This window comes from Apteryx mantelli, chromosome 1, assembly GCF_036417845.1.
Source record: "Apteryx mantelli isolate bAptMan1 chromosome 1, bAptMan1.hap1, whole genome shotgun sequence".
In the NCBI taxonomy this organism is placed as follows: Eukaryota; Metazoa; Chordata; class Aves; order Apterygiformes; family Apterygidae; genus Apteryx; species Apteryx mantelli.
This window is the reverse complement of record NC_089978.1, coordinates 2,242,068-2,268,856: the sequence shown is the minus strand read 5'-3', so window position 1 is coordinate 2,268,856 and position 26,789 is coordinate 2,242,068. Positions and strand designations below refer to the sequence as shown.

General features: G+C 66.3%; 1 protein-coding gene across 2 annotated transcripts in view; it reads right to left on the bottom strand.

The window, feature by feature from the left end:
• ARAP1 (ArfGAP with RhoGAP domain, ankyrin repeat and PH domain 1) overlaps positions 1-25,445 on the bottom strand; it is a 34,076-nt gene extending 8,631 nt beyond the window's left edge. For both annotated transcript variants that reach the window (XM_067305920.1, XM_067305970.1), the window contains exons 1-22: positions 24,703-25,445; positions 13,838-13,977; positions 13,280-13,350; positions 12,961-13,064; positions 11,853-11,990; positions 10,504-10,573; positions 10,003-10,123; positions 9,566-9,771; positions 9,261-9,367; positions 8,969-9,168; positions 8,807-8,892; positions 5,972-6,154; positions 4,856-5,030; positions 3,608-3,742; positions 3,342-3,477; positions 3,116-3,218; positions 2,778-2,973; positions 2,336-2,381; positions 1,958-2,121; positions 1,405-1,617; positions 823-928; positions 383-530 (exon numbers count right to left, since the gene is read on the bottom strand). In XM_067305920.1, the coding sequence (XP_067162021.1) occupies positions 383-530; positions 823-928; positions 1,405-1,617; positions 1,958-2,121; positions 2,336-2,381; positions 2,778-2,973; positions 3,116-3,218; positions 3,342-3,477; positions 3,608-3,742; positions 4,856-5,030; positions 5,972-6,154; positions 8,807-8,892; positions 8,969-9,168; positions 9,261-9,367; positions 9,566-9,771; positions 10,003-10,123; positions 10,504-10,573; positions 11,853-11,990; positions 12,961-13,064; positions 13,280-13,350; positions 13,838-13,977; positions 24,703-25,439 (3,585 nt within the window). In that variant the 5' untranslated portion in view covers positions 25,440-25,445. The remainder of the gene's footprint in view (positions 1-382; positions 531-822; positions 929-1,404; positions 1,618-1,957; positions 2,122-2,335; positions 2,382-2,777; positions 2,974-3,115; positions 3,219-3,341; positions 3,478-3,607; positions 3,743-4,855; positions 5,031-5,971; positions 6,155-8,806; positions 8,893-8,968; positions 9,169-9,260; positions 9,368-9,565; positions 9,772-10,002; positions 10,124-10,503; positions 10,574-11,852; positions 11,991-12,960; positions 13,065-13,279; positions 13,351-13,837; positions 13,978-24,702) is intronic.
• Between the last annotated feature and the right edge of the window lie 1,344 nt (positions 25,446-26,789).

Below are 26,789 nucleotides of genomic sequence, written 5' to 3'. Positions count from 1 at the left end.
CCAGACTTGGGACCACAAGTGGTGACCAGAAGACCCCTAAATTTCATTGCAGAAGCACGGACTGGTCCCCAGGGGACTTCTGCCCACCAGCCTCCACGGTCTCTCCAGGGCTTGCAGGGCCATGTCCCACCCTCCACTTGTCTCCAAAGAGACTTCTGCAGGAGTGCACCCAGTTTCTTCCTCTCACGGTCTCCCCCCGAGCCCAGCCTGTCCCCTGGCAGGTCGCCCTCCTCGCAGCGAGCCAGGAGCTGGTATGAACGTGCAACGTGTTCATATATTGGCCTGATTCAGAGCCGACCAGGTGCCATCAGAGCCAGGCCTCCTACAGCATCCCTCTACGGAGCCAACAGCGCGTAGCAGGGCCCGGGGGGGTCAAACCTACGTTAAAGATCTTCACGTAGTGGTTGATGAGGTCCTCCACCACGCGGCCCGCCTTGTAGTCCTTCCCATCCGTCTGGAAGAGCGTGGGCCCGAAGACGATGGCCAGGTTGTGTGTGTTCATCTGGTTGTCTCCGGAGAAGCGCTGGACCCTGTGCGGGGACCCACATGGGACCCTGTTATGGTTCGAAGCGTGTTCCTGCCCCAAGACCCCCCTTCAGCCTGGCCAACGGGCAACGCTCCCCCTGGGCCGGGATGATGCTCAGCTTTGGGCCAAGCCCCAAGTTGACCCCAAATCCCCATCCTTTCCTTGCTGGGGGAAAAGCCAGAGGGAAGGGGGCTTTCCTTCCCCTCTCAGCCTCGCCGGGAGACCCCCAGCATCTGCAAGGGAAGCGGATCTGCGGCACCGCCGTGCCCCGGACCGGCCGTCGGCGTCCTCCTCACCGGAAGAGGTGGTTGATGAGGGCCTTCAGCGTGGCCCTGTTCACGGCGGGCAGGCTGTTCAGGAGCCGCCGGTACTCGCCGATCTTCTCCTCCTCATCCTCCAGCGCTGCAGAGAGGGACGGGGAGGACGGGGGCAGTTACCGCGAGAAGGCGGCGGGGTGGGCGTAAAAGCGGGGAGCGTCGCGGTTCCCGAAGGTGTCCCCCCCGCCGCTCGCCGCCCCGCTGCCGCTCGCAGCTGTTTTGCAGCTGGATGCGCCCGGCTCCGGCATTCGGGGGCGTGGGAGCGCGGGGCGAGCGGGGCGGCTCTGACTCCCTGCGGACGGGGCCACCGCCGAGCCGGTCCCGGGAAGCATGTGGGGCCCAGATGTGGCTTCTCCGCATCCCCGAGAGGTTCAACAGCCCCCGGACGCCCAGGCAGGCTTTGCATGAAGGCAGCAGCTGGTTGCAAAGAGCCGTGCAAAGGGGCAAGGGGAGGAGAGGCAACTCTGCCAAGGCCATGCAGCTGGTCCGTAGCAAAGCCGGGGAGCAGCAGCCCACCATGTCCCGCCACCTCCAGCCTCGCCGGGCTCCCTCCGTCCTCACCCGTGGCTCGTAGCCAGTCCTGGCTCCAGCGCTTGGTGAAGAGCCCGTCGCCGAGTTCGCGGAAGAAGCGCTTGAGGGTGTTGGAGACGTCGTCCACCTGGTGCTCGCCCTCCTTGAGGCGGACGCTGCGGGCGTCCTTGCGCAGCATCTCCAGGAGGCCGGTGGTCTTGGAGTTCTGCCCGCTCTTGCGGTAGATGCCCTCGGAGGTCAACCCTGGCCGGCGGTGAGGCCGCGGTCGGGAGCCGGCGCCGAGACGGCCCCTCTCCCCACGCTGCAGGTGCTCCCGGTGCTGCCAGCTCCTCCCGGAGCGCGGGGCTGGGGCCAACCCGCCACCCCCAAAATCCCCGGGGAGCTCGGAGCACCTCGGAACGCGCTCTTGGGAAGGGAGGGCAGCGCATGTCACGAGCGAGTCAGGGCTCAGACCGACCGTGCCCCGTCTAGGAAGCGCACCGCCAGCGCAAAGCGATGATGGGGGACAACCCCCCCCCCCCCCCGCTCTTCTTGCAGCCGGCTGAGCCCACCCGAACGCCGCCACCGGCCCCCGGCCACGTACCGCACTGCGTGATGTAGTCGATGCACCTATCCACCAGGAGCGGGACGTCCGCCTCCGTGAGCTGCTGCTCCGACAAGGTGTCCCCGGCGCTGCCCGCCGCCCTCCGGATGGCGTGCACCCAGCCCAGGAAGTCCAGCTTCCTCTCGCCCTGGATGTACAGCGTCCTGCCGGCGACCGGGGGGGCCGCGCTCAGCCGGGGGGTGACCCAACGCCCCGCCGAGCCCCGGGACGGCCCCGACCGGGTGGTCCGGGCTCCCTCGCTGGGGTGGGCAGGGTGAAGGCGTCCAAGGACAAGGGTGGGCTTGGGCAGGGTTGATGTTTTGGAGGGTGGAGGGGGGTCTAATTCCCAGCCACGCTCCAAGCCGGCTGTGCTTTTACCTCCGTCTCTCCACCAGGACCAGCACCTCGTTGTCTCCCTGGATGGCTGCGAAGGGGAAGCGGAGACCTCGTCAACCCTAGGTGGCACGGGGGGTCGCCCTCGGCCCCCTCCCCGAGCGCCTGCACCAGTCGAGGTGAAGAGGAGCAGTGGCTTCCCAAGGACAGGGAAGATGATGGGCAGGAGGAAGAGCTGGGGATGGCCCAGCCGCAGGGGAAAGCGCTGGCTGCATCGCATCCCACGGAGGCACCCTGAGCGCCGAGGACGCCGGAGCAGCGGCTACCAGAGCCCCACCGGTTGCTGCTCGCAACCAGACCGCCCAAAGCCCTGAGCGACCTGGTTTGGTCCCCTCACGGACCCTGCCGGGAGCAGGAGCTGCATCCCGGACCTCCTGCGGTCCCTCCCGCCCCGAGGGATGCCGCGCGCCTCGGCCGCGGCACGTACAGAGCTCCTGCAGCTTGCGCAGGTGGAGGGGCTCCTCGCGGTCGCCGTCGCCGAAGCAGACGTGGAGCGTGGAGCCGGCGAGGGCGAACCAGCCCTCCTTGGCCCGCTCCAGGTTGAGGCCGCCCTTGTAGTGCAGCCGGCCGATCCGCTCGAAGTCGTGGCTCAGCAGCTCCTCCGCGCGGGGCGGCACGAACGACTGAGGCCGGGGGAGGGGGAGACGAGGGGCCGCGTCGGTGCTGGTGCTGCACCGCCACCGCCGGCACCCCGAGCTCCTCCACCGGCAGCGGGGAGCCGGGTGCCTGCATCCCACCAAGCCGAGGAACCTCGGGGGCCGCTACCTTGGCGAGGGACTTCAGCCATTCCCGAACGGCATCGGGGCTGTCCAGCCCGAACAGGTAGAGCCTCTCCGACTCGATGTAAACCTCGAAGGTGCTCTCGATCCTGCGGAGGGAGGAAGAGGAGGCTGCACGGGCGACGGGGACATCCCGCCCGCCCGGGCTCCACGCACGGGAGCTGGGCACCGGTGCCGGAGGGTGCAGCGCGGCGGCGCCGGCCCGGCCGTACCCGTGAGCGTGGGGCGGGTTGTTCACCAGGCACACGATCTCCTCCGCCTTGATCTCGCCGTTGGGCACGGCGTTGCGGTCGTTCTCGTAGTAGCTGAAGACGCCGTCCTGCAGCGTGCACCAGCGGCGGCTGAACTCTGCGCGGCACAGGCAGGGCGCTCGGCTGCGGCAGCGCCGGCGGGCTGAGCCCAACCGCGCGCCGAGCCGCGGCGAGGCCGGTGCGATCCCCTTCCCCGTCCCCGGCAGCTTCTCCCAGCGCCTGCTCACCTTCCAGGCCCTTCCGCTCTCCCACGGGCTTGGCCATGGAGGGCGTCTTGTAGAGGAAGCCGTGGTGGGTGACGGAGGGCAGCAGCACCGAGTAGTGCTTCTCCCCGCTGCTGCCCGCCTCCAGGCGCGGCGTCTCTGCGAACGCGCGGGGGAGCCGGGCTCAGCATCCCTGCGGGAACGGCCCCCGGACGCAGCGCGACGGACACCTCCCCGGCCTCCGCGGCGTCGGAAGGTGGGGGGGGGGGGATACCGTCCCGTTGTCCCCTCCTGGGGACACACGGACACGCCAGGTCGCCCCGCCAGCTTCCCCCCGCGCCGGGGCCGAGGGAGGTCCATCCTCCGGCAGCGCCCCGCCGCCGGCCGGGAAAGCGGCCCGATGACCTCAGGGCACTCGGGTTTCTCCGCTTCCCACGGGCGGCCGCGCTGCAGCTGCTTCCCTCCACCTCTTTTGCCCTGGCGCATCCAAAACCGCGGGGCCGGGCCCCTCCTGGGCAGGAGCCAGCCGCGGCGGGAAGCCTGCACGCGGCGGCAGCGGCGGCGACGCTCGCGGCGATGCTCGCGGCAATGCTTGCAGCGATGCTCGCAGCCGCTGGCCGGCCCCGGATGCCCATCCCGTGGCACGCTCCTGCCCGCAGCAGTCCATGCTCTCCTGGCATGATCCCACCCTCTCCGCGCCGTGCCCACTCCCATGGCCCGACCGAGCTCCTGGGCATCCCCAGGGATTTCCCAGTGGACCCCAGGAAAAGCAAAGCTGCAGGGACACAGACAAGGGGCAACCCAGCCCCGAGACCCCCCCCACCAGCATCCGCAGCAAAGTCCTCGGCTGCAGCCTCGTCTCGCAACAAGGCTGCAAAACAGCCAGGGCTGCGGGCCGGCCGGAGGGAGAGAGCCCGGAGGAGGAGGAGGAGGAGCAGGAGGAGGAGGAGCAGGAGGTGAGGATGGCTCCAGGCTCAGAAAACCCCCAGACTCCCGGATTCCTGCGGTTTTGCCCTGGTATTTTGGTTTCGGGGCTAGGTTGCAGCCAAGCGTTGGGGGATAAAAAGCTGCTCTGTCCCAAAACCCAAAACTCGGCAGAGCGGCGGCTCCCGTTTTGCTGCGCCCGGCGCTGTGCCGAGCAGGAAAAGCAGCCCGGCGCCGGGGAAACACCTCGAGGAGGGAAAGGGCTCGAAAGCTGCCTGCGCCTCGCCGAGAAGCGCCGGGTGCAACGTTGCACGGGGCAGCGCGGGGCGCCGGGGGGGCTCGCGGTACCTGAGGTCCTGTTGTGGAGCAGGAACTCCATCTGGAGGCGCTGGCCGCTGCGCTCGGCCAGGGCGAGCGGCGTGGGGCAGCCGGGGTCGCCCGTGGCGCAGCTCACCGCCGCCCCGCAGAACACCAGCGCCTGCGTCTCGGCCAGGTCCCCCGTGGTGACGGCGGCGCACAGGGCCTGCGGCGGAGAGCGCGGGGCGCCCGGTGAGGACGAGGGCTGCCGGAGCCGCCGCCGCCGCCGCTGCCACCGCCACCGCCGGGGCGGCGCGTCGGCGGCCGAAAGCCGAGGCAGGACAAAAGGAGGCTTGAAGCGGGGGAGAGAAAGTTTGGAGCTGGCTCGGCGCTGAATCCCTCCCTTAAGGAGCCGGGATGAAGTCATCCGGCGGCGGGGCGGGCCGACGGGTTCGCCGGAGCAGGAAAACAAACAAGCCCACACGCGAGTCCCCACGGCCCCGGCGCGCCTCCGGCTCCGGTGCGAACGCGCCGGTGCGACGTGGGCCGCGGCGGGGCAGGGGGGGGGGTCGCGCAGGGGAGCACGGCGCGGGACGGGGGACGGAGGCTTTGCAAAAGCGCCTTGAGATGCTGCCACCGGGGCGTCCCGCGATCGCCTGCGCACGGTTTCCACCCGGGAGAAAGCTCCGAGCTGCCTCCTCCTGATGCCATTCCCAGCTACGGCAGGTGCCTTGCTGGCATCTCCATGGCTTGAACCCCTCCAGCCCCGGTGGCAGTCGCCACCGTTCACCCGAGCACCGCGGGGCCTCGACCACCAGCCCTGCCGGCCGCAGGTGCAGCTGGGCTGGGCGCCGGGGTGGTGGGACCTGGGTGCCACCAGCCCCCGCTCCTGTCCCCATGCTCAGGAGGAGCAGCAACCCCCTGGAGCTGTATTTTCAGGGCAGCAGGACACCCACGAGAGATGCTACAACCCTGCCCCGCTCGTCCTCCACGTGCTGCAAGGGAGGCTTCACCCCGTGACGCGGCACCCGGGCTCTTCTTCCAGCGCCGTCCCCAAGCCAGGGAGATGCGGCCCCGGGAGAAGTTGAGCCGCTGGGAGAGGGATCCCGGGATGCTCCGCGCCGCTCGGCGCTCGTCCCGTCCCCGGGGGCCCCCGAGGCGACTGACCCTGTCGAGCTCCTCCTGGTTGCCGAAGAGCGGGTGGTAGCGGCGGTACTTGCCCTCCCGGTACTTGGCGACGAGGAAGCGCCGCCTGTCCTCGCTGCCGCTCGCCGGCGTGATGGCCTCGCTGGGCGGCACGTTGGCGGCCCAGAACTGGTTGGCCACGGCGTTGCCGATGCGGTGGAAGAGCTGCGGAGGCAAGGAGGCGCCCGGCGTGAGCGGGGGAGCGGGGAGGTCCCGGGGCAGGGGGGGGGTGTCTCTGCCGGGCGGAGGGATGAGCACGGCGCTGGCTGTGCTTGCACACGGCGTTAATTTTGCAAAACACCAAAATAAGACTTGGAAGTGGAGGGGGGGGGGTGTCCCGCCGCGGGGTGCTCGGTGAGCCGTTGTCTGGCGGCCCCGGCCCTGGCGGAGCTGCCAACCCTCTCCACCCCTTTTCCAGCCCCGGAAAACAACATCTGGAAAGCAGCAGCGCGGCTCCAGCTGCGGGCGGTGGCGGGGACGGGTGCACGGAGGGGCTGGCGCGGGGAGGGGGGGCGAAGCGGAGGCGGCGGCGCGCAGCAGCTCTCCGCTCTCCGCACGCCGGGAGGGGTTAAACGTGGACTTCCAGGAACGGGGAGGAGAAGGGGCGCCGCCGGCAGCAGCTGGAAGCGCTTCGGGGCCCCAGGGAGAGGGCGAAGCCGGAGGCGGGGGCTGCGCGGGTGGGGATGGCAAGGCAGGAATGCGGGAGCCGGCTGGGCGCGAGCGGGGCTGCCAGAGTGAGGGACTCGCCACCCCGGCGCTGCTGAGACCCAGCAACTCAGCTCACCCCAGGAGCTCCGCTCACGCCGGCTACTAAAGGGCGAGCGCAGCGTACCGGGGCGGGGGGGGAGCCGCAGCCTAACGTCTAACGAAGAGCAGCAATTTAGGCAGCCTCAAGGCTGGGACGGAGACGAGGTACAGAGCCAGCCGGGGAGAGCCGCCAAGTGACGCCGGGAGCAGAGCGCTCCAGGGTCCCTCAACCTCAGCGCGCAGCTGCTTTGCCGCTGGGAAAGAGCCCCGCGGCGTCCGGCGTAGTAACAAAGCGCCGGCTCGCGGCGCCCGCCCCCGGCCCGCACCCGGCGCGCTGGCTGCGTCGCTGCATTCCTCCGCAGCCGCACCAGCCCTGAGACAGCGCCGCGATGCTGCATTCCTCCGCGGCCGCACCAGCCCTGCAACAGTGCCGCGATGCTGCATTCCTCCGCGGCCGCACCAGCCCTGAGACAGCGCCGCGATGCTGCATTCCTCCGCGGCCGCACCAGCCCTGAGACAGCGCCGCGATGCTGCATTCCTCCGCGGCCGCACCAGCCCTGCAACAGCGCCGCGATGCTGCATTCCTCCGCAGCCACACCAGCCCTGAGACAGCACCGCGATGCTGCATTCCTCCGCGGCCGCACCAGCCCTGCAACAGCACTGCGATGCTGCATTCCTCCGCGGCCGCACCAGCCCTGCAACGGCACCGCGATGCTGCATTCCTCCGCGGCCGCACCAGCCCTGCAACAGCACTGCGATGCTGCATTCCTCCGCGGCCGCACCAGCCCTGAGACAGCGCCGCGATGCTGCATTCCTCCGCGGCCGCACCAGCCCTGCAATGGCGCCGCAATGCTGCATTCCTCCGCGGCCGCACCAGCCCTGCAACAGCGCCGCGATGCTGCATTCCTCCGCGGCCGCACCAGCCCTGCAACGGCGCCGTGCTGCTGCATTCCTCCGCGGCCACACCAGCCCTGCAACAGCACTGCGATGCTGCATTCCTCCGCGGCCACACCAGCCCTGCAACAGTGCCGCGATGCTGCATTCCTCCGCGGCCGCACCAGCCCTGCAAAGGTGCCGCGATGCTGCATTCCTCCGCGGCCGCACCAGCCCTGCAACAGCGCCACGATGCTGCATTCCTCCGCGGCCGCACCAGCCCTGCAACAGTGCCGTGATGCTGCATTCCTCCGCGGCCGCACCAGCCCTGCAAAGGTGCCGCGATGCTGCATTCCTCCGCGGCCACACCAGCCCTGCAACGGTGCCGTGCTGCTGCATTCCTCCGTGGCCGCACCAGCCCTGCAACGGCACCGTGATGCTGCATTCCTCCGCAGCCACACCAGCCCTGCAACGGTGCCGCGATGCTGCATTCCTCCGCGGCCACACCAGCCCTGCAAAGGCGCCGCGATGCTGCATTCCTCCGCGGCCGCACCAGCCCTGAGACAGCGCCGCGATGCTGCATTCCTCCGCGGCCACACCAGCCCTGCAACAGCACTGCGATGCTGCATTCCTCCGCGGCCGCACCAGCCCTGCAACGGCACCGTGATGCTGCATTCCTCCGCGGCCGCACCAGCCCTGAGACAGCACTGCGATGCTGCATTCCTCCGCGGCCGCACCAGCCCTGAGACAGCGCCGCGATGCTGCATTCCTCCGCGGCCACACCAGCCCTGCAACAGCACTGCGATGCTGCATTCCTCCGCGGCCGCACCAGCCCTGCAAAGGCGCCGCGATGCTGCATTCCTCCGCGGCCGCACCAGCCCTGCAAAGGCGCCGCAATGCTGCATTCCTCCGTGGATGCACCAGCCCTGCAACGGCTCCGCGCTGCTGCATTCCTCTGTGGCCGCACCAGCCCTGCAACGTCACCATGCCGCTGCATTCCTCTGCAGCTGCACCAGCCCTGCGACAGCGCCGCAATGCTGCATTCCTCCACGGCCACACCAGCCCTGCAACGGCGCTGCGCCCTGGTCTTTGCACCCCACGGCTGCATGAGGTCCCAGTGACCAGCCGGAGTGGAGCCGCAATGGTGCCCCGAAGCGGGAGCCCCCAAACATCTTTGGGAGGGATCTGCTCGTGTACCTCGATGAGCTCCTCCGTCCACACCTTCCTGTCCATCTTCAGGCTGCGGACCTTGGAGGTGCTGGGACCCAGGCCCCGGTGCTCCCCTGCCGGCGAGACGCAGCGTGAGAGCCGCCTCCGCGCCGCCCCCGCGCGCCGCCCCCCGCGCGCCGCCCCCGCTACCTGCGCATCTCTTGCAGATGACCACGCAGAGGTTGATGGAGGCCCAGTCGGGCTTGGGCGACCCGCAGTCGGCGCAGAAGCGGTTGGGCTCCGCTGCCCAGATCCTCTCCGCCACCTCCGAGTTGGAGAGGGCCGCGGCGATGGACTGCTGCATGGCCTCCACCCACTCCTCCTTCTCCTGGTCGGAGTCGGCGGAGAAGCTGGCCGGCGGGGAGAGCGGGATGAGGCCCGGGGGGGGGCCAGGACACGGCTCCCACCAGGCTGGGCAAGCCCCAGCACCCCTCCGCCTCACCTGAAGATGCGGTAAGGCGTCGTGAGGTCGAAGCCCCTGCGGTCCACCTCCTTGACGTTCCCCACGTTCATCTCGATGTAGGTGATGCCGATGCCCAGCCGGTAGTCCTGGGGGGGGGCGAGAGCGGGCGCAGAGGTGCGGCAGGGGCAGCCAGGCACACGCAGGCTGGTCCCAATCCGCAGCCGCCGGCGAGGTGCTGCCCGCCGGCATCTCCCACCAAACCGGAGCCGGAGAAGGCACATCTGCACCATGAGGTGCAATGCTGGGACCCCCCCAGCTCTCGGCTGGATGCCGCGGGCACCCACCTCCGAGTTCTTGTAGAGGAAAACTTTGTCCCCCGCCACCGCCACGAACAGCTTGTTCTTAAAGCCCCGCAGCTCCAGGAAGCCGCTCTTGTCCACCAAGTCCATGGTGCCGTTGGCAGTCTGGATCACGGACATCCTCTCCAAGGCCTTGCTCCTCTGCTCCTCCGTGATCTGCTGCAGGGTCCGTATCCACTCGTTGCGATCCGCTGTGGGGCCGGAGCAAGGACACGGGTCAGATCCAGCTCTGGTGGGCTACCGAGAAGGTGGAGAACAGCCCCGCGGTAGCCTGGCGGTGGCTGCAGACAGGTCTGAGGGCACCTTTCAAGACCAGCCTTTGCCTTTCAGCCGGTGAAAGCAGCATGCTCAGCCCGTGGGGCAGGGCGAGCATCTCCTGCGACCCTCCACAAGAGGACCCTCAGCTGGGGGGGGGGGCTCACCATCGCTCTCGGCCCGAAACACGAAGTTGCGGTTGTTGGTGATGACCTCGAACTTCTGGTCCCCAACGCTGGCTATGCGGGAGATGGAGGACACAGGGATGAACCTCTTGGAGTAGGCATCCTTGGGCAGGACATGGGGAAGGAAACACACTGGTCACCACCGTGGCCTCGGCGAGAGCCGAGATGGGCATCGCCCGGGGCTCACCACGCCGAGAGCATCGGGGGCCCAGGAGGCTCAACGACATCCCGCCTCCCACCCCAGTACCGGTGTCACCCCAGCACCCGGCCCTCATCCCTTCTGCTGGCTCCTCCAGCAGGTGGACCTGGCCCGTCGGCCCAGGACAGAGCCCTTTGCACCTCCACGTCTCACGGCTGGGACAGCGGGAGGGAAACGGGCCCGGCTGAGCGCTCAGCCGGCATCGCCGGCACATCAGCACAGGATGGCCGAGAAGCTCCTCTGAAACCTTTCCACCTCCGCTCAAATCCTTCCTCCCCGCTCACCTTTTCACTGTCAAAATAGCGGAGGTAGTCGGCATCCAGCTTCACCCAGCGCTTCTGGTAGATGTAGGACCTGGGAAGGGACGGGGCGGTTGCGGGCGACGTCCGCAGGGGACGGGACGAGACCAGCCCCGGCCCGTGACGGACGCGTCTGCTGTGGGCAGCCTAGGGTCAGGGGGACGTGGAGCCAGCACCGGAGATGCGGGCGGACCTCCGCCATGCAAGCGCGGCCAGTGGCCCCTTTCCTGGGGGTTGGGGGCTGCCCGCTAAAAGCACCCGCGCGTGGTGATGATCCCGATTTTGCAATTACTGCTCAAGACCCACAAGCCAGCCGGGGTCTAATCCAGCGGATGCACGTTACGCCCGCCCTGGTTCATCCCTTCCTCCCGTCCCCGTGTCAGCTGCCTGCTGCCCGGCCTGGCAAGCCCTGCCCTGCAAACGTTGGCCCCCCGTGACCGGCCTCCAAAAAGCCTCCGATATTCCCGCAATCCCTGAAAACCCTCAGCAACGGGCCCCCGCCAGCGCTGCACAACCCCCAGGCACCTGGTCCCTGCCCATCTCGAAGCACCCAGCTGGAAGAGCTGTTGCTTCACGGCTGCTTCACTTCCGAAAGGATTTCGCCATCGTCACATGTGACACCCGAGATGCCTGTGCACGCCGGCAGGGCCCGGCCGGCACGGCGCGGTGACGCCAGGGGGTGCAAGCCCCAGCTGCGCGGCCCTGCCAGAAACGCACCGCAAACCACGGCGAAAGCGAAGCCCTCGCATGCCCGTGCACGTCAGCCCGGACGCCCCACTTGTCCCCAGCCAGCTGCCTTTCGGGGTTGCTGCTCTTTCTAGCCCTCCCCCGAGCAAATGCAGCCCGTTTCCAAGCGAGCCCCGCCGGTGGTGCAGGGCTGCGGGGAGGAAGTCAAGCCGCGGGCTGCAAAATCACAGTGGGCTGCAAATCACAGCGGGCTGCAAAATCACAGCAGGATGCAAATCACAGCGGGATGCAAAACCACAGCAGGCTGCAAATCACAGCAGGATGCAAATCACAGCGGACTGCAAAATCACAGCGGGCTGCAAAATCACGGCGGGCTGCAAATCACAGTGGGATCCAAACCACAGCGGGATGCAAAATCACAGCGGGCTGCAAGCACAGATGTCACTGCCGGCGGCGGAGTCGGCACTTCGCTGCCCAGCCCCGGCGCCCAGCCCCGAGGGCTCCCGTGCCTGGCTGACCTCCGCCGCCGTCTGCCCAGGGGTGCAGCCCTTGGGGGCACCAGCTCCAAGAAGTGATCTTGCACCAAAACTGGCTGGGTTTAACCTAGGGGTGCCCAGTCGCCGCGGGGGTCCCGGCGCGATACTCACCCCTGTGGCGGGGTCTTGTCCAGCCACCCGGCTTTGACGACGGGCGAGAGCTGCGCGGCGGCGGCCAGGCCCTCCGTGGCGTCCCCACGCATGCCGGAGGCGCCCGCGGCACTGGCGTCGCTGCGACTGCTGCCTCCGCTGGGGACGAGGGGTCGGCGGTTAGGGGCGCGCGGGCGGCCGGCACCTCTCCCCTGCCCTCGCTGGAGGTGCACGACAGGCGAGCGCTGTTTGCACGCGGGGACCCTCGCGGCCGGCACGGCTCTCTGCTCCGGACCGCGCTGTCCCCGGAGCAGGGGAGCATGCTGGGGCCGTGCGGACTGGAGCAGAGACCCTGGGGGCCCGCGGAGGGGGATGCCAGCGGGGCCCCTGCTCCGGCACTCCTGGAGCAGCCCGGGGAGCTGGCGATGGGCTGAAACCCCTTGACGACAACCCGCCCTGCAGGCAGCATTGGGGCCCCAGCACCGCGGCCGCAGCCACAGGGAAGGAGGCAGCAGCCGTGTCTGCCTGCCCCCTGCCTGCCCCCTGCCCACCCCTCCCCAGGGCCAAGCCTTGGGAGAAACCAGAACAGAAATAAGGAGAGGGAATAATAATTAGCCAGAATTGGTTAATTATTGTTAAAGCAACAAGGACGGCAGGGAGGATGGAGGGAGCGGGGAGCCGCGCGTGGACCTGCCCCACGCCTCCCCGATCAGCCCCAGCGCGCGACCTTCCCGGCCGGGCATCAGCCAGGCTCCGCGCACGCTTCCCCCTCCATCCGCCCACCATTTGCACACGTGTGCACACACACACACACACACACACCGTGCACAAGGATCCCCTGAACCTCTGCAGAGATAAAGCCCTGCTTGTGCATGCACGCATGCACACGCACTCCTGCACAGGCGGCACCAGCTGTGCCTGCACGGACACACTCACGCACAAGCATCCCCTGCCTACAGGCAGACGACTACACCCTCTAACCGAGCACGCGTGCACGTGCGTGAGCAGCCGGCTAACTGTGCACAACGTGCACGCGTGTCCCTGCCACATGCATACACACATCCCCCCCCCACGCCCTGCACGCATGCGCACACACACACACGCGCGCGTGCACAGGAGCAGCCCCTACTCGGCGGGCGGCGCATCGTAGTAGTCCTCGATGAGTTCGTCCTCGCTGAACAGGCTGTTGGTGCGCAGCGAGCGCGGCCGCCCCGTCCCGCTCTCGGCATCCTCCTGCGGGGACGGAGAGGGACGAGTGCCGCGGGCAGCCCCCTCGGCGCTGGCCCCGCCGGGCCCCCGCGCTCCGAGCAGGCTGCCGGGCATCCCGGACCCCCCGTGCGGCTCGCACTGCCCCGCGACCCCTCGCCCCAGCGGTGGCCGTCCAGGGTGTCCCGAGTGCCGTGCAAGCTCAGACTCCCCGGCACGCGCGGAAAACCTTCCCCACCAACCTTGTCGGCCATCCCTCCGGCCGGGCCGGCTACTTCGTCCTCCCAGGCGGAATCGTCGTAGTCGGAGTCATCTGCAAAAATCCGCGCGGCAGAGGCTGAGGCCGGAGGCGGGCACCCCGGGGGGATCGGCCGGCCCCGCCGGAGAGCGCCGGGCTCCTCTGCCCCTAACCCTGCCCTGGGCAAACAGCTTCTCCGAGGGCGCAGCGAAGGTGGGGTTTAACCAAGGGGTTTGGAAAACCCTGCAGAAGGGCAAAGTCCGCTTCGCCTCGTCACGGCGTGGCGGGGCCGGCGCAGCCCTCCCGGGCTCCCGCTGCCCCTCGGGGCAGCTCCCGTCGGCGCTGCCGGCGCAGGCGTTTCCTGCAGACCTTTTCCCACAGTTTGTCCTTCAGAGTGCTGGTTATTGATTTATTTATTTTTTCCCCCCACCCTCCTTTGCTTATGACCCAGATGCCACGGTGCAGCCCGTGAGAACCCCTGGCCCGGGAAGCCACGGAGGGCAGCGTGGCGGGATGGACGGACGGACAGGGCTGGACCATCCCATCCCTTGCAGGTACTCACCGAACTCGGGCACGAAGGGCCGGGTGGGCTTGGAGGGCAGCTCCGGCGGCGGAGGCGGCTGCGGCTTGGCGCGGGCAAGCAGGGCCGGGGAGGTGCCGGCCACGCCGTCGGGACCGGGGACCTCCTCTTTAGCGGGAACGCTGCGGAGGGACACGAAGCGGAGCTGGGCTACGCCGTCACAGCCTTTCCGCAAGGCTTCTGCGCCGAACGGGTCAAACGCCTTGCGTAGGCTATGCCAGTGCTTTTCTAGCCTCAAAATATGCCCTAGCATCCAGCCTCGCTATCCCTGTGCTGCTTGGGAAGCTCCGGCTTCTTATCCGGTCCCCAGGGACACCCGAAGCCGTCTGCAGCCTTGAAGTCTGCGTCGCGCAGGGGGGTTTGTGTTTTTTTTCCTCCTCTAGTCTAAACAAATCCAGAACCCCGGTCTGTCCCGCTTCCTCGGCTTGTTTGCCTCCGGGCAAACAGATTTGCTTCCAGGCCCCCGCGGGGTGCCAGCCCTCTCCCGGACAGGGGGGCTCTCCCAAAGCCGGCGAGCGCTCCCCGCACCTCCGCGGGGGCCCGGCCTTGCTGCTTCCCGCTTGTTTCCTGCCTTCCCAACAACCGGCGGGGAATAAATAGGGCTCTCTGGAGCGATAGTATTTTTAAGAGCGGGAAGCCAGAGGAAGTTTCTTTATTATAAGAATAAAAGGCGTCCGACCGAGGAGGCCCCGGGGCCAGGGGGCGAATTTTGGCAGAAGCTGCCCAAAGCACCACGCTCCCGTGCCCGGGGAAAACACCGCTGGGGCGCAACCAGGAAAAACCGTCTCCCGGGGTGGGGGGCAGGTATCCCGCAGGGAAAATTCCCACCCGAGCGGTTCAAGTGCGGCTGAAAAGCACCACAATGCGGGGAAATGCTTCTCGGCTCGACGGGAGAGGGAAGGGCTGGATTCCCTTCCTGCCTCCGTCATCCACCTGGGAGAGCCATGGGGAGACCCTTCCCCTCCGTCCCGCTCCCGCTGCTTCCCAGGAGGGGCAGCCCCCGTGCGATGGCTGCATTGCTTCCGAGCACCAGCCGCCGGGACCCCGGTCTGGGCCGAGGAAGGACCTCGGACCGCTGCCGTTAGGGCTAATATATCCAAGGCCTTTTCCGGCAGCACGGTCTGGTGTTGTCAGAGCAGCACCGTTCCCCCCCCCTGCATTGCAACCTGCTTCATCCCCTGCGCCCCTTCCGTGGGCTCCGATGGGGGCAGCGCTAACCCGGCTCAGCCACGGAGGTGAGAGCCCGACCGCCACGGGAAAACTTCTCCCCGGCTGCTCCCGCGGCGCAGGGGGAGGAAAGGAGCGAGCGCTGGCTCCGCTCCGGGTTGCAGTGACCTCATTTCTGAGCAGGCATTTCCATGGGAACGAGCCACAAGCATCCATACATTAGTAGGAGCCGGCAGCGAGGCCAGGGGCGCCCGGGATGGCTCCCACCCACCGGACTCGGCTGCGTCCGGGGGGGCATCCTGGCTCGTGTCCCACTAAGTCCCCGTGGGAGCACTGCTCAGGAGAGACTCCTGCCTCCAGGTGCATCCCGTTGCACCCAGCTGGAGCGTCCTCTCCAGCAGCGCCCGAGCAAGGCGGTCGCTGCCCCGGGTGGGGGCAGGCGCGTGCAACGCCTGCGCTAGCGGATGCCTTATCTCGCCCCCCCCTCGCTCTCTATCAGCGGCTGAATCTGCCCCGGCACCAGCTCCGCTTCCTCTGCCCACCCCGAGCAGCCTCAGACGGTGCCAGCGAGGCTGTCGCACACCCCAGCCCAAATCTGCCCTCCCCGGAGGGAGCAGGCTGCGCGCAGCGCGGTGCAAACCCGCAAAAAAAAACAAAAAAAAGAGGGGTCTGCCCAGAGCCCACCCTGCTGCTGCCACGGCCCCGGCGCTCGCTGCACCGCCGGGGGGGCTCCGAGCGCCGCCGAGGCTGGCGTCTCGCCAGGCTGCAGCGGTCCCTTCCCGCACGCCGCGGCGCAGCACCTCCTCTGCGGCTGCCGGGGACCCGGGCGGGCTCGAGCGGAGGGTGGAGCGGGGCGCCGTGAGCAGCAGCGCGGAGGAAACCGCAGCCCGGCGCTCGCTCTCCGCAGACTCGGGGCCAAGCTCGTTTCACGAGACACCTGCTCTCTCGGGGCTGTCTTTCCCCCGGCCGGGACAGTGCAGGGAACAGAGTCACAGAAGGGTTGAGGTTGGCAGGGACCTCTGGAGATCATCTAGTCCAACCCCCCTGCCCAAGCAGGGTCACCTAGAGCACCTTGTCCAGGACTATGTCCAGACAGCTTCTGAACATCTCCAAGGAAGAAGACTCCACAACCTCTCTGGGCAACCTGCTCCAGTGCTCTGTCACCCTCACAGTGAAGAAGTTTTTCCTCATATTCAGATGGAACTGTCTGTGTTTCAGTTTGTGCCCGTTGCCTCTTGTCTTATCACTAGGCGCCACTGAAAAGAGTCTTGCTCCATCCTCTTGACATCCTCCCTTCAGAGATAAGATCCCCATCAGCCTTCTCTTCTCCAGGCTAAACAGGCCAAGCTCTCTCAGCCTTTCCTCATAGGAGAGATGCTCCAGTCCCCTAATCATCTTTGTAGCCCTTCGCTGGACTTGCTCCAGTAGAGCCACATCCCTCTTGCACTGGGGAGCCCAGAACTGGACACAGGACTCCAGATGTGGCCTTAGCAGGGCTGAGGAGAGGGGCAGGATCACCTCCCTCCACCTGCTGGCAACACTCTTCCTCATGCACCCCAGGATACCATTGGCCTTCTTGGCCACAAGGCCACATTGCTGCCTCATGCTTAACTTGGTGTCCACCAGCACTCCCAGGTCCTTCTCCGCAGAGCTGCTTTCCAGCAGCTCAACCCCCAACCTGTCCTGCTGCATGGGGTTATTCCTCCCCAGGTGCAGGACCCTGCACTTGCCTTTGTTGAACTTCAGCAGGTTCCTCTCTGCCCACCTCTCCAGCCTCTCCAGGTCTCTCTGAATGGCAGCACAGCCCTCTGGGGTATCAGCCACTCCTCCCAGTTTGGTATCATCAGCAAACTTGCTGAGGGTGCATCTGCCCCATCATCCAGGTCATGGATGAATAAGCTGAACAGGATTGGAGCCAGTATTGATTCCTGGGGGACACCGCTAGCTACAGGCCTCCAACTAGACTCTGCACCACTGATCACAACCCTCTGAGCTTTGCCGTTCAGCCAATTTTCTATCCACCTCACTGTCTGCTCATCTAACCTGTACTTCATCACCTTGCCTATGAGGATGTCATAGGAAACAGTGTCAGACTTCCTGAAGTCAAAGTGGAGCGGAACACAACGCCGCCGGAGAGACAGCCCGCGCTGAACACCCGCGAGCAGCCAGGAGCCCACGGTTGGCAGAAGAGCTGGGATGGACCAGCTGCATCCGCGCTGTGCCCAAACCTCCTGCGGGGCCTTGAGAGCTGACAGAGACAGGGGGGTCTGCGGCTGCCAGCTCCGCCATCCTCCCTTCCTGACTTCTGGCCCAAGCTTGCTCCCTGCCTGATCCTCGCCACTGTTGCCTCGGGGCTCCACGTGTCCTACCAACACGATCAGGGGCTGGAGGCCATAAAAGCAAAAGTGCAATAGCAGTGATGACACCCCTCTGCTCCGGGCCTCGAAACAAGGAAGCTGCTAGCAATTCCCCATTCCCCAGAGGGAAAGCGAGGCCTGCAGAGGCGAGGGGGCACGTGGTAGCAGAGCAGGACATGACGCGGGTCCCTGGGCTGTGTCCCTTCAACTGGGCATGCAGACTGGGCAACCACGGGGCACGGGGAAGGAGCCAGGCCAGCTTCCCTGCAGAGCATTGTCCTCTGGCCGCAGGAGAAGGGAAGCAGAGACAAGTGGCCCCGAGCCAGCGAGCTGCTTGCTCATGGGACAGGTGTGGGGATGCCTCACCCGTATGATGATGCAGAACCCCAGGCACGATGCCGGACCCCTTCGCCCGGCAACGATCCAGCGGGAAGAGCCACGGTTTGGGCATGTCTGCAGCATGTGGCAGAGCAAACTTCTGAAGTGCGTTCGACCCAGGGCAAGAAAGGACTGGTGAGCAGCAGCACGTCAGGACATACGCGCTACAGGGACCAAGGGTCAGTCAACATCAGCGCATAAAGACCATGCTGTAGGTATCTACTATAGTGGACAAACGCATACACCACACTGTACATATCCAACATAGGAACCGAGCAGCAGCACATACGGACCACGCTGTACATATCCACTGTGGGAGCCGGGCATCAGCACATTCGGGTCGGGCTGTATGTAGCCACTCTGGGAACTGAGCATCAGTGCATTCAGACTGCGCTGTACATATCCACTGCAGGAACCGAGCAGCAGCACATACAGACCGGGATGTACATATCCAGTATAGGAACCGAGCAGCAGCACATACAGACCGCACTGCACATATCCAGTATAGGAAACGAGCAGCAGCACACACAGACCGGGCTGTACATATCCAGTATAGGAACCGAGCAGCAGCACATACAGACTGGACTGTACATATCCACCTCAGGAACCAAGCATCAGCACATACGTGCCCTACTGTATATATCCACTATTATAACCAAGCATCAGCGCACGTCCTCTGTAATATATGGCCACCTAAATTATCCATATAGATATATGCTACACTAAACGTACATGACTGCTTACACCCCACAGCTGCTCCATAGTTGATCCCATCCCTCTCCTTTCGGGAACCTGAAGGGACCTGGGGAGAGCAGCGGGCCGGGACCCCCCCCCGTGGCCCCATTTGCCACGGCCCCGCGGAGGAGCGGCCCCCTCACCCTTCCATGCGAATCGCCACACATTGCCCACACCAGGAGCATGGCTCGGGGCCGAACACGTCCCCGTTCCTCCTCCAACAGGCGCTGGACACGTCGGGCCTGGCTCAGTCAGAGCCTGGCCCGGCGCCCGGTGTCCCCAGTGTCCCCAGCGCCCGGCTGTGCTGTAGCTCAGCCTTCCCCAGGCAGAGGAGAGGGCTCGATACTTAACACATTTCGGTGATCTTTTTTCGCCTCCCTTGTATTTCCGTGGCTTTTTGCACCACGCAGACCCCCAACAAGGGGGGCAAGGCTCTGCAGCAAGGAGCTGCCCACCTCGTCCCGAGCTGCTCCTGCCCGCCGGCATTTCTGCCCGGCCGCAGCTCCCCGGCGCAGGCAGAGGCAGGAGCCGGGCTCGGAGGGGAGGGGGGGGGGAGGCCTTTCACCCCAGTTCCCCGGGGGCTCCCCCCTGCCCAGACCTGCTGTCGTTTCTCCCCGGACCACGCACTCAGCTCTTTTTCCGGTTCAGCCTCTTGCTGCGGCTTCGGAGCCGGCAGCCGGGCGCCGGTTGGGGATGAGCAGCCGGAGGGGCCGGGGCCGGGGCCGCTCCGCTCCGCTCCCTGCGCTGGCTGCGGTTAGCCCCTCTGCTCCCCTCCATCCTCCCCAGAGCCCCGGCCGGACCCGGCGAGAGCTCAGCACCGCGGGGGGGTGGTGTGTGGGGGGGAAGTTTTGCCACGTTCAGCAGCCGCAGGAGGAAGGAAAGGTCTGTGCAAAGTGCAGAGCGGAGGAACCCGCCGCGCCGGGCGGTGCCAGCGGGGCTGCCGGCCACGGGCGACGGTGACGGCCGCGCGCGGCTCCTTCCCACGCTGGCGGAGGCAGAACCGGCCGGGTCCTGCCGCGCAAAACCCTCCTTTCGCTTTCCAGGCGCGCACGGTGCCGGAGCGGCGGGGGTCGCCCAGCCCCGGGACCCCCCCCACCCCTTCCCACCCCGCTGCCTCCGCCGCGGCTGCTCGTCCTCGGCGGCCGCGGCTTAAATCCAGCAGCCGGGAAGGGCCCCGACGTTCAGGCACCAGCAGGAAACGCAGGGATTGAGCGAAAGCAGGAGGAAATTCCCGCGGGAGGAGGGCAGCGAGCACTTTTTTTTTTCCCCCACGCAAACAAAACAACCCCCCCCCCCCGCTTATCGCTATCCAGTTGCTCAGCCGGGCTTTTTCCCAGGCGCCGTGCGGAGCGGTTCGTCCCTACCTGGGCGGCAGCGGGATGCTCGGGCAGCGCCCAGCGCGGGGTCCCGTCCCGGCGCCGCGAGGTGCGTGGGGAGACGCGCCGGGGCGAGCGAGGCTCCGGAGCGGAGCCGGGCGGGAGCTGCGGCGCTGCCGACTCCGCTCCGAGCACTTCCTGCTCGCTCTCGGCACAACACTTCCTGAAAGCTCCGCGCCCGCTGAAGCAGAAGCGCCGGCGGGGCAAGAGCCCACGGAGGTGCTGAGCGCCCGCCGGCCTCGCCGCTCCCTGCGCTCCGTCCCGCCGGGCCGGCCCCGCGGGGGAGGATGTTTCCGTGGAGCCGAGCACCCGGGCGGCTGGAGGTTCGCTCCGCAGAAGCAACCGCCCCGGGGCTGAGCTCAAGGGGCCGTCGGAGTGTTTGAGCGCCGCGCGGAAATGCGGAAACGCAGCGAGCCGGCCTGAGGGACAGGATGCGGCGGTGCCCCGCGGGGACATCCACGGGGAGAGCCGAAACCAGCCCCGGGGCTCGCGGGGAGCGGCGTGCCTGCGGACCTTGCCGGCAGGTATCTCCAGGGACCTCCAAGCCCATCACAGAGTCATGGAATGGATAGGGTTGGCAGGGACCTCTGGAGATCATCACATTCAACTCCCCTGCTCAAGCAGGGTCACCTGGAGCACCTTGTCCAGGAGTATGTCCAGACGGCTTCTGAACATCTCCAAGGATAGAGACTCCACAACCTCTCTGGGAAACCTGCTCCAGTGCTCTGTCACCCTCACAGGAAAGAAGTTTTTCCTCATGTTCAGACAGACCTGCCTGTGTTTCAGTTTGTGCCTGTTGCCTCTCGTCCTGTCGCTGGACACCACTGAGAAGAGTCTGGCCCCATCCTCTTGACACCCTCCCTTCAGATACTTGTACACATTGATAAGATCTCCTCTCAGCCTTCTCTTCTCCAGGCTAAACAGGCCCAGCTCTCTCAGCCTTTCCTCATAAGAGAGATGCTCCAGACCCTTCATCATCTTAGCAGCCCTCCACTGGGCTCTCTCCAGTAGCTCCATGTCTCTCTTGTATACCAGATGTGGCCTCACCAGGGCTGAGTAGAGGGGCAGGATCACCTCCCTCGACCTGCTGGCAACGCTCTTCCTAACGCAGCCCAGAAGGCCAGTGGCCTTCTTTGCCACAAGGGCATATTGCTGGCTCATGGTCAACTTGTTGTCCACCAGGACCCCCAGGTCCTTCTCTGCAGAGCTGCTTTCCAGCAGGTCAGTCCCATCCAGGGGGGGTGCTTGCCCACCCCGCAGGGCACCAGCAAGGCCTCCCATGACGGCAGGGAAGCCTCCCTGGTTGCCCAAGACTCATCCCAGCCATGCATCCCGCCCTGGTCAGTCCCGCTCCCACCCCAGGCTGTGCATCAGCCTGAGGAAGAGGAGGACGAAGCACAGCTTTCCAGTCCCGGGGCCGAGCCATGCAGCAGCAGCAGGGCTGATAGCCAAGGCCCCCCCGTTCCCATCCTGATCGCTCAGCGCAGGCCGCACAGCAACCTCGGTGCAAGAGCGGAGGACACCAGCGCCTCCGCGCCTGCCTCACTGCAAGCGCTGCGGGAACGCTTTCGGGATGAAAGCAGATCCCATGCACAGCCCGGGACACAGATGCTATTTCTGTGCAGAGCTGGCGTGCATGCACCACCGCTCCCGCCTGGGTATCGGGTGTCTTTTCAACCAGCATTTTTCCCCTGGGGCCTGGGAGATGAGGCAAGGGCTCCCCAGGGAGCAGGGACCATGCCTGCCCTGCCGGGAGGGCTTTTCCCACAGGCAGCACTGGCAGGTGCCGCATGGACCAGCACAAGGGGAGGAAAGATCCCTGCTCCAGAAACACGTCCCTTGGCCGCAGGTGGGAGAGGGGGACCCTGACCCGGGGGCTCTGCGGTCCTGCACGCAGGGACGTGCACACGCAGGTGCAATGCTACACAGCCAGAAAGGCCTCCCTCCTGGCTGGGGGGGCATTTGCTGTCCTGTGCCAGAGTGGGTGGCCCTGGGCTCATGGTGTCGGGTGCACAGGAGGCCCTCGCTCACTCCGCTTCCCTGCAGGATTTTGGGATGCACCATCTCCAGCGCATCCAAGCACCCACCTCGCAGCTCAGCCCCCTCGGGCATGGCGGGGGGGGGGGGGATGCTGGCAGCTGCTCGTGTGCGTGCAGCTACGTCACTGCGATAAACCCACCCGGCTTCACCGGTTAGACAAACCTGCTTTTGCTGGCACTGAAACGCAGCAGGGACGTAGCGCCCAGCTCGGCTGGGGAGGAGGCGTCAGCCGGGGGAAACCTCTCGGCCCGGGCAGGGAGGGCTGCAGCGCTCTTCTAACCAGAGCGCAGCCTGCTCTCATGTGATGGGGCTGCGTGCGCCACGCGCGGTCGGCTCGCCCCAGCGCGGCCCCCCCTCTCCCTGTGCGGTCGCTGCCGGTTCCTCCCCGCGAGCCGGCTCTGCTGCGAGCGGAGCGGAGCGCTACCGCCGCGTGCCGCAGCCTTGGGGGGTCCCGCGGGGCTCAAGCCACCTCCCAGCCTGCTACCGCAGCCAAACAGCCCCCCGCGGCTCCGGGACCCGCTTTGCTCTCCCGGATTAGGATTTCATAATAAAATAATAGATTCGATTATTGCAATAAAATGTGATCAATGCGAAAATAGGAACAGTGGAAAGTTGTAAGGACCCCCCCCACATTGAACAAGCCTGGCTTTGCGGCACCGTGTGCTCAGCCCCACATCCCTCCTGGCTCATCCCGCCTGGAAGTGTCCGGCCTGGCTCAGTAGTCCCAGCTGTGGAGTAATGCCAGTGTGCGACGTGTTTGGACCCCTGACGAAGGGCCCTGCCAGCACAGGTGACACCGCAAAGAAAAACATCAGCTCCCAGGAGGTGCCCCGCGTGCACGGGAGAAAAGAGCCGGGGGGGCCATGGGCACACGGGGGGGGTTGTGCCAGGCTTCGGCAGCCACCCCTCACTCTCTGCACACACGCGCTTTTACCCTGTGGGGACACCCCCGAGCCCTGGAAGGGGATTTTGGCCTAAGCTGGTACTTCCCAGGGGTTCCCCCCCCGTGCCTGGCCCAGGCTGGGGCATTTGGGCACTAGAGGGCACCGCTGTCCTGAATAAAGCGCTGTCTGTCCTGAATAAAGAGCGTTTTGTGCTCTCCGTCGTCCCCCTGCCCCAGCGGCCTGGGCGTGCCCGGCCAGATGTGCAGAATGCCCGGCCAGATGTGCCGGGGTGAGGGGGCATCCCCAGCCAGATGTGCAGGGCGATGTGGGCATGCCCAGCCCAATGTGCTGGGGCTGGAGGGGGGGGGGTGTTTGTACCCCCCATGCAGATCTGCTAGAGGGCTGTGGGCGACGCTGTCCAGATGTGCTGGGGAGGACGCACATCGCTGGCCAGATGTGTTTGCACCGGGGGGGTCACTTTAAGGCTTTCAGGGCACTCCCAGCCAGATGTGCAGGGGAACCTGGGGGTGTGCGGGCACCCCAAGCCAGATGTGCTGGGGAGTTCAGACCTCCCACGCAGATGTGGGGGGGGGAGCTATGGGGGTGCTTGGCCACCCCACGCTGGATGTGCTTGGGCTGTGGTTTGTGTTGGGCCTTCCCAGGCACATGAGCCCGGGTCTTTGGGGTTGTTGGGCCATCCCCAGCCAGATGTGAGGAGGATATATCCGACCAGATGTGCTGGGGGGCTATGGAGGTGTGTGGGCATCCCTGGCTAGAAGGAGAGGGAGGAGATCCCCAGCCAGGTGTGCCAGGGCACTCTCTGCCAGATGTGCCAGAGGCCGGTAGGCATTCCCAGCCAGATGTGCAGGGTGATTGAGGGAGGTGTGGGCATCTGCAGCCAGATGTACCTGGGCAGGAAGCGGCGATAACTGTGGCCAGATGTGCCTGGGACCTGCTGCCATCCCTAACCAGATGTGCTGGGGAGCTGAGGGAGGTGTGGACACCCTCAGCCAACGGTACCACGGGGCTGGTTCCCTTTCAGCAGAGACCTCGGCCCCCGAATATCTAGCTTGCCCCCCACGCAAGGTTTGCAGCCCCCTCTGAGCGCTCCTCACCCAGGCAGGGCCTCGCTGCCTGCTGCAAAAGCTGCTCACGGGCAGCGTCTCCCCCCCCCCCCCAAAATCCTGAAAAGCCCCCAAGCAACCTTCTGAACAGGGACATCCACAGGGCAGCCTTGCTACAGCAGCAATATTCAGCCCTGCCTCACGTTCAAAGCTTTGCACCACCAGTAAACCAGCCTCCAGTGAGGAGGGGGCTTCCCATTGCGGAGAGGGGAAACTGAGGCACACCGGTACTCAGCTTCTCAAAACTTCAGGTGGAGCTGGATCCTGCAGGGACAGGAGCTGCTCAGCACCACCCAGCCAGATTGACGCTGAGCCATCACGGGATGAACGCCAGCTCCCCGTGCCACGGCCACATGCACCAGCGCAAGAGTGCGACCATCATGCTCCCAGGTGGCCATGGAGACCCCGGTGCATGGGGAAGCCCACCAGCATGACCCCATGGCCAGGGCTCACCGCAGGACAACCACAGCACCCTGCTCCTGGCCATGGGGACCCCATTGCAGGAGGAACACCACTGGCATGGCCCCACGGCCAGGGCTCACCCAAGGTACAACCGCAGCACCCTGTTCCTGGCCATGGGGATCCCAGTGCATGAACAACCCCACCAGCATGACCTCATGGCCATGGCTCACCCAAGGTACAACCGCAGCACCCCGTTCCTGGCCATGGGGATCCCAGTGCAGGAGCAACCCTACTGGCATGACCCCCATGGCCATGGCTCACCCAAGGGACAACCGCAGCACCCCGTTTCGGCACAGAGCCGGCTGTCCCAAGCGCCCTCCTCACCTGCTGGCCGCCTTCTGGGACACGGCTCGCGGGGGCAGCACCGGCGGGCGGCTCGGCAGCGGCGGCGCCTTCAAGGACGTGCATTTGGCCTCCAGCTGGTGCCGCTTGGCCGGCAAGGGCGGCAAGGGCGGCATGGGGAGCTTCATCCTGCCTTCGGCCGGCACCGGCCCTGGGGCGGGTTTGTCAGCACTGGGTGCTGCAGGCAGCAGCTCCGGGGCAGGCGGGCAGGGAGGGGGTGGCTCAGGGCGGCCGGGGGACACTGGCGGGGGCTCGGGGCTGCCCGCAGTCACCAGTGGGGAGAACTTGACGGGGGGTCGGCAGCCCACCCTGGGCGGGATGGGTGGGGGCAGCTGGACGAAACTCGCGGCACCCTCCAGCTCCAGCAGCGGAGACCGTCCGGCAGCCGGGACGGCCGCGTCGCCCGTGTCCTCCTGCTCCCCCGGCGCGGTGCCCATGCCGAGCCGGAAAATGTGGCGTTTCATGGGCACCGGCTTCCTCACGGGGAGCTCGGGCGCCTCGGCGGGCAGGGAGACCTCCGCGAAGGCTTTCTGGAGGCCCAAGAGGATGCGCTTGCGGTGGCCCGGCAGCACCACGCCGATGCGGGTGAGGGCATCGTCCGTCAGGGCCCGGCAGTCGGCCACGGTCCACAGCTCGTTCCTCTCGAAGCTCTCCACGTACTGGTCCAGGTGGAGAGCCGCCAGCCACGCGGCCACCGGCAAGGACGCCCCTTCCTCCATGGCGGGGCGGCGCGGGGGCCCGGCAGCTGAGACCTGCCCCACCTCAGCGCATCTCCCCTCCTCCTGGCGAGGCTCGGCACGGCATCAGGACCTAGGGGCAAGGAAACAGCGGTGACGAACGTGCAGCGCTTGCCCTGGATGATGAGCCCTGGAGCGCGAGCGCTGCGCGCTCGGGATGCGCAAGCAGACCCCATTTGTGCATGCAGTTCCCCCTTCCTCTTCCTCTTCTTCCTCTTCCCTAAGGGCTGCCCTGCTGGCTGCCTCCCTGGGTCCCTGCAGATCATCCCCCCAGTTTCCAGGGGGTGGCAGGCTGGGACTGAGACCCAGGGCCCCAAAACTAATGTTTTCCAGTTAAATCATCTGATTTTCGGGGGGTCTCTTCACCTCTAATCACTTTTGCAATGAGCACTTGAACACCAGCACCGGGAGCTCCCGGTGATCCGAGCAAACCACACAATTCCATTCGGATTTCTAAATTCAGATGTCTGCATTTCAGATAAACCCATCCCAGCAGCCGGACTATGGCTCCGCGCGGCCTCGGCTTGCTCCAAGCCTCAGCGTCGGCCGATGCAACCGGGGCAGGAATGCTGGCAGGGGCTGGAGCCAGAGCCGCGCTGCCAGATGGGTGGCCTGCGGGGAAAGTCCCCTCATGCCGCTCGCTTTTCAGTATACGGATTTAAAAGACAACCTGAAAACCTCTCATCCTGCTGCCTCCAAGCCGCAGCACAACCAGGGACACACCAGCCATCCCGAGACCCACACGCTCAACCTGGGAATGGCAGGTCGATAGAGAGCAGGTGAGATCCATAAACAGCTCCAGAGCTTCTGGAGAGACGGGTGGACAACCTCTTGAAGAGCCCAGAGCTTTCCACCGATGGAAGACAGTGATGGCCGTGGCTCTCGCAGTCTCCAGCACAAGGCAAGGGTTCGCTCTGTCCCGGAGCAAATCGGGACACGGGAACATGAAGGACTAGCTCGGATGCCGGAGGGTGCATCCCACCTGGCAATCCCGGACAAATCCTTTGCATGCAAAAGCGATGCCTAGAGGAACCCCTCTCCCCTCTGCCGGTGCAGGGAGCTGAAGGCCACCAGCTCCCAGGCTGTCCGTGATCCCGCACGCAGAGATCCCAGGCAAAGAAACACATTTTATCTCAAAACCCAGAGACAGCAGACGAAAGCGAGCGATGATTCACAGCGTGCGTGGTCACCTGTTGGGTTTAAATCTCCTGATTTCAGGGGTGAGCTCACAGCCTTAGCAGTGAGGCCAGTTCCTGATTTTTTGAATGCAAATATGGGCTTTGCTGCCAGCTGCTCACGGCCCTGGGCGGTGGCAGGATGCAACCCACACGC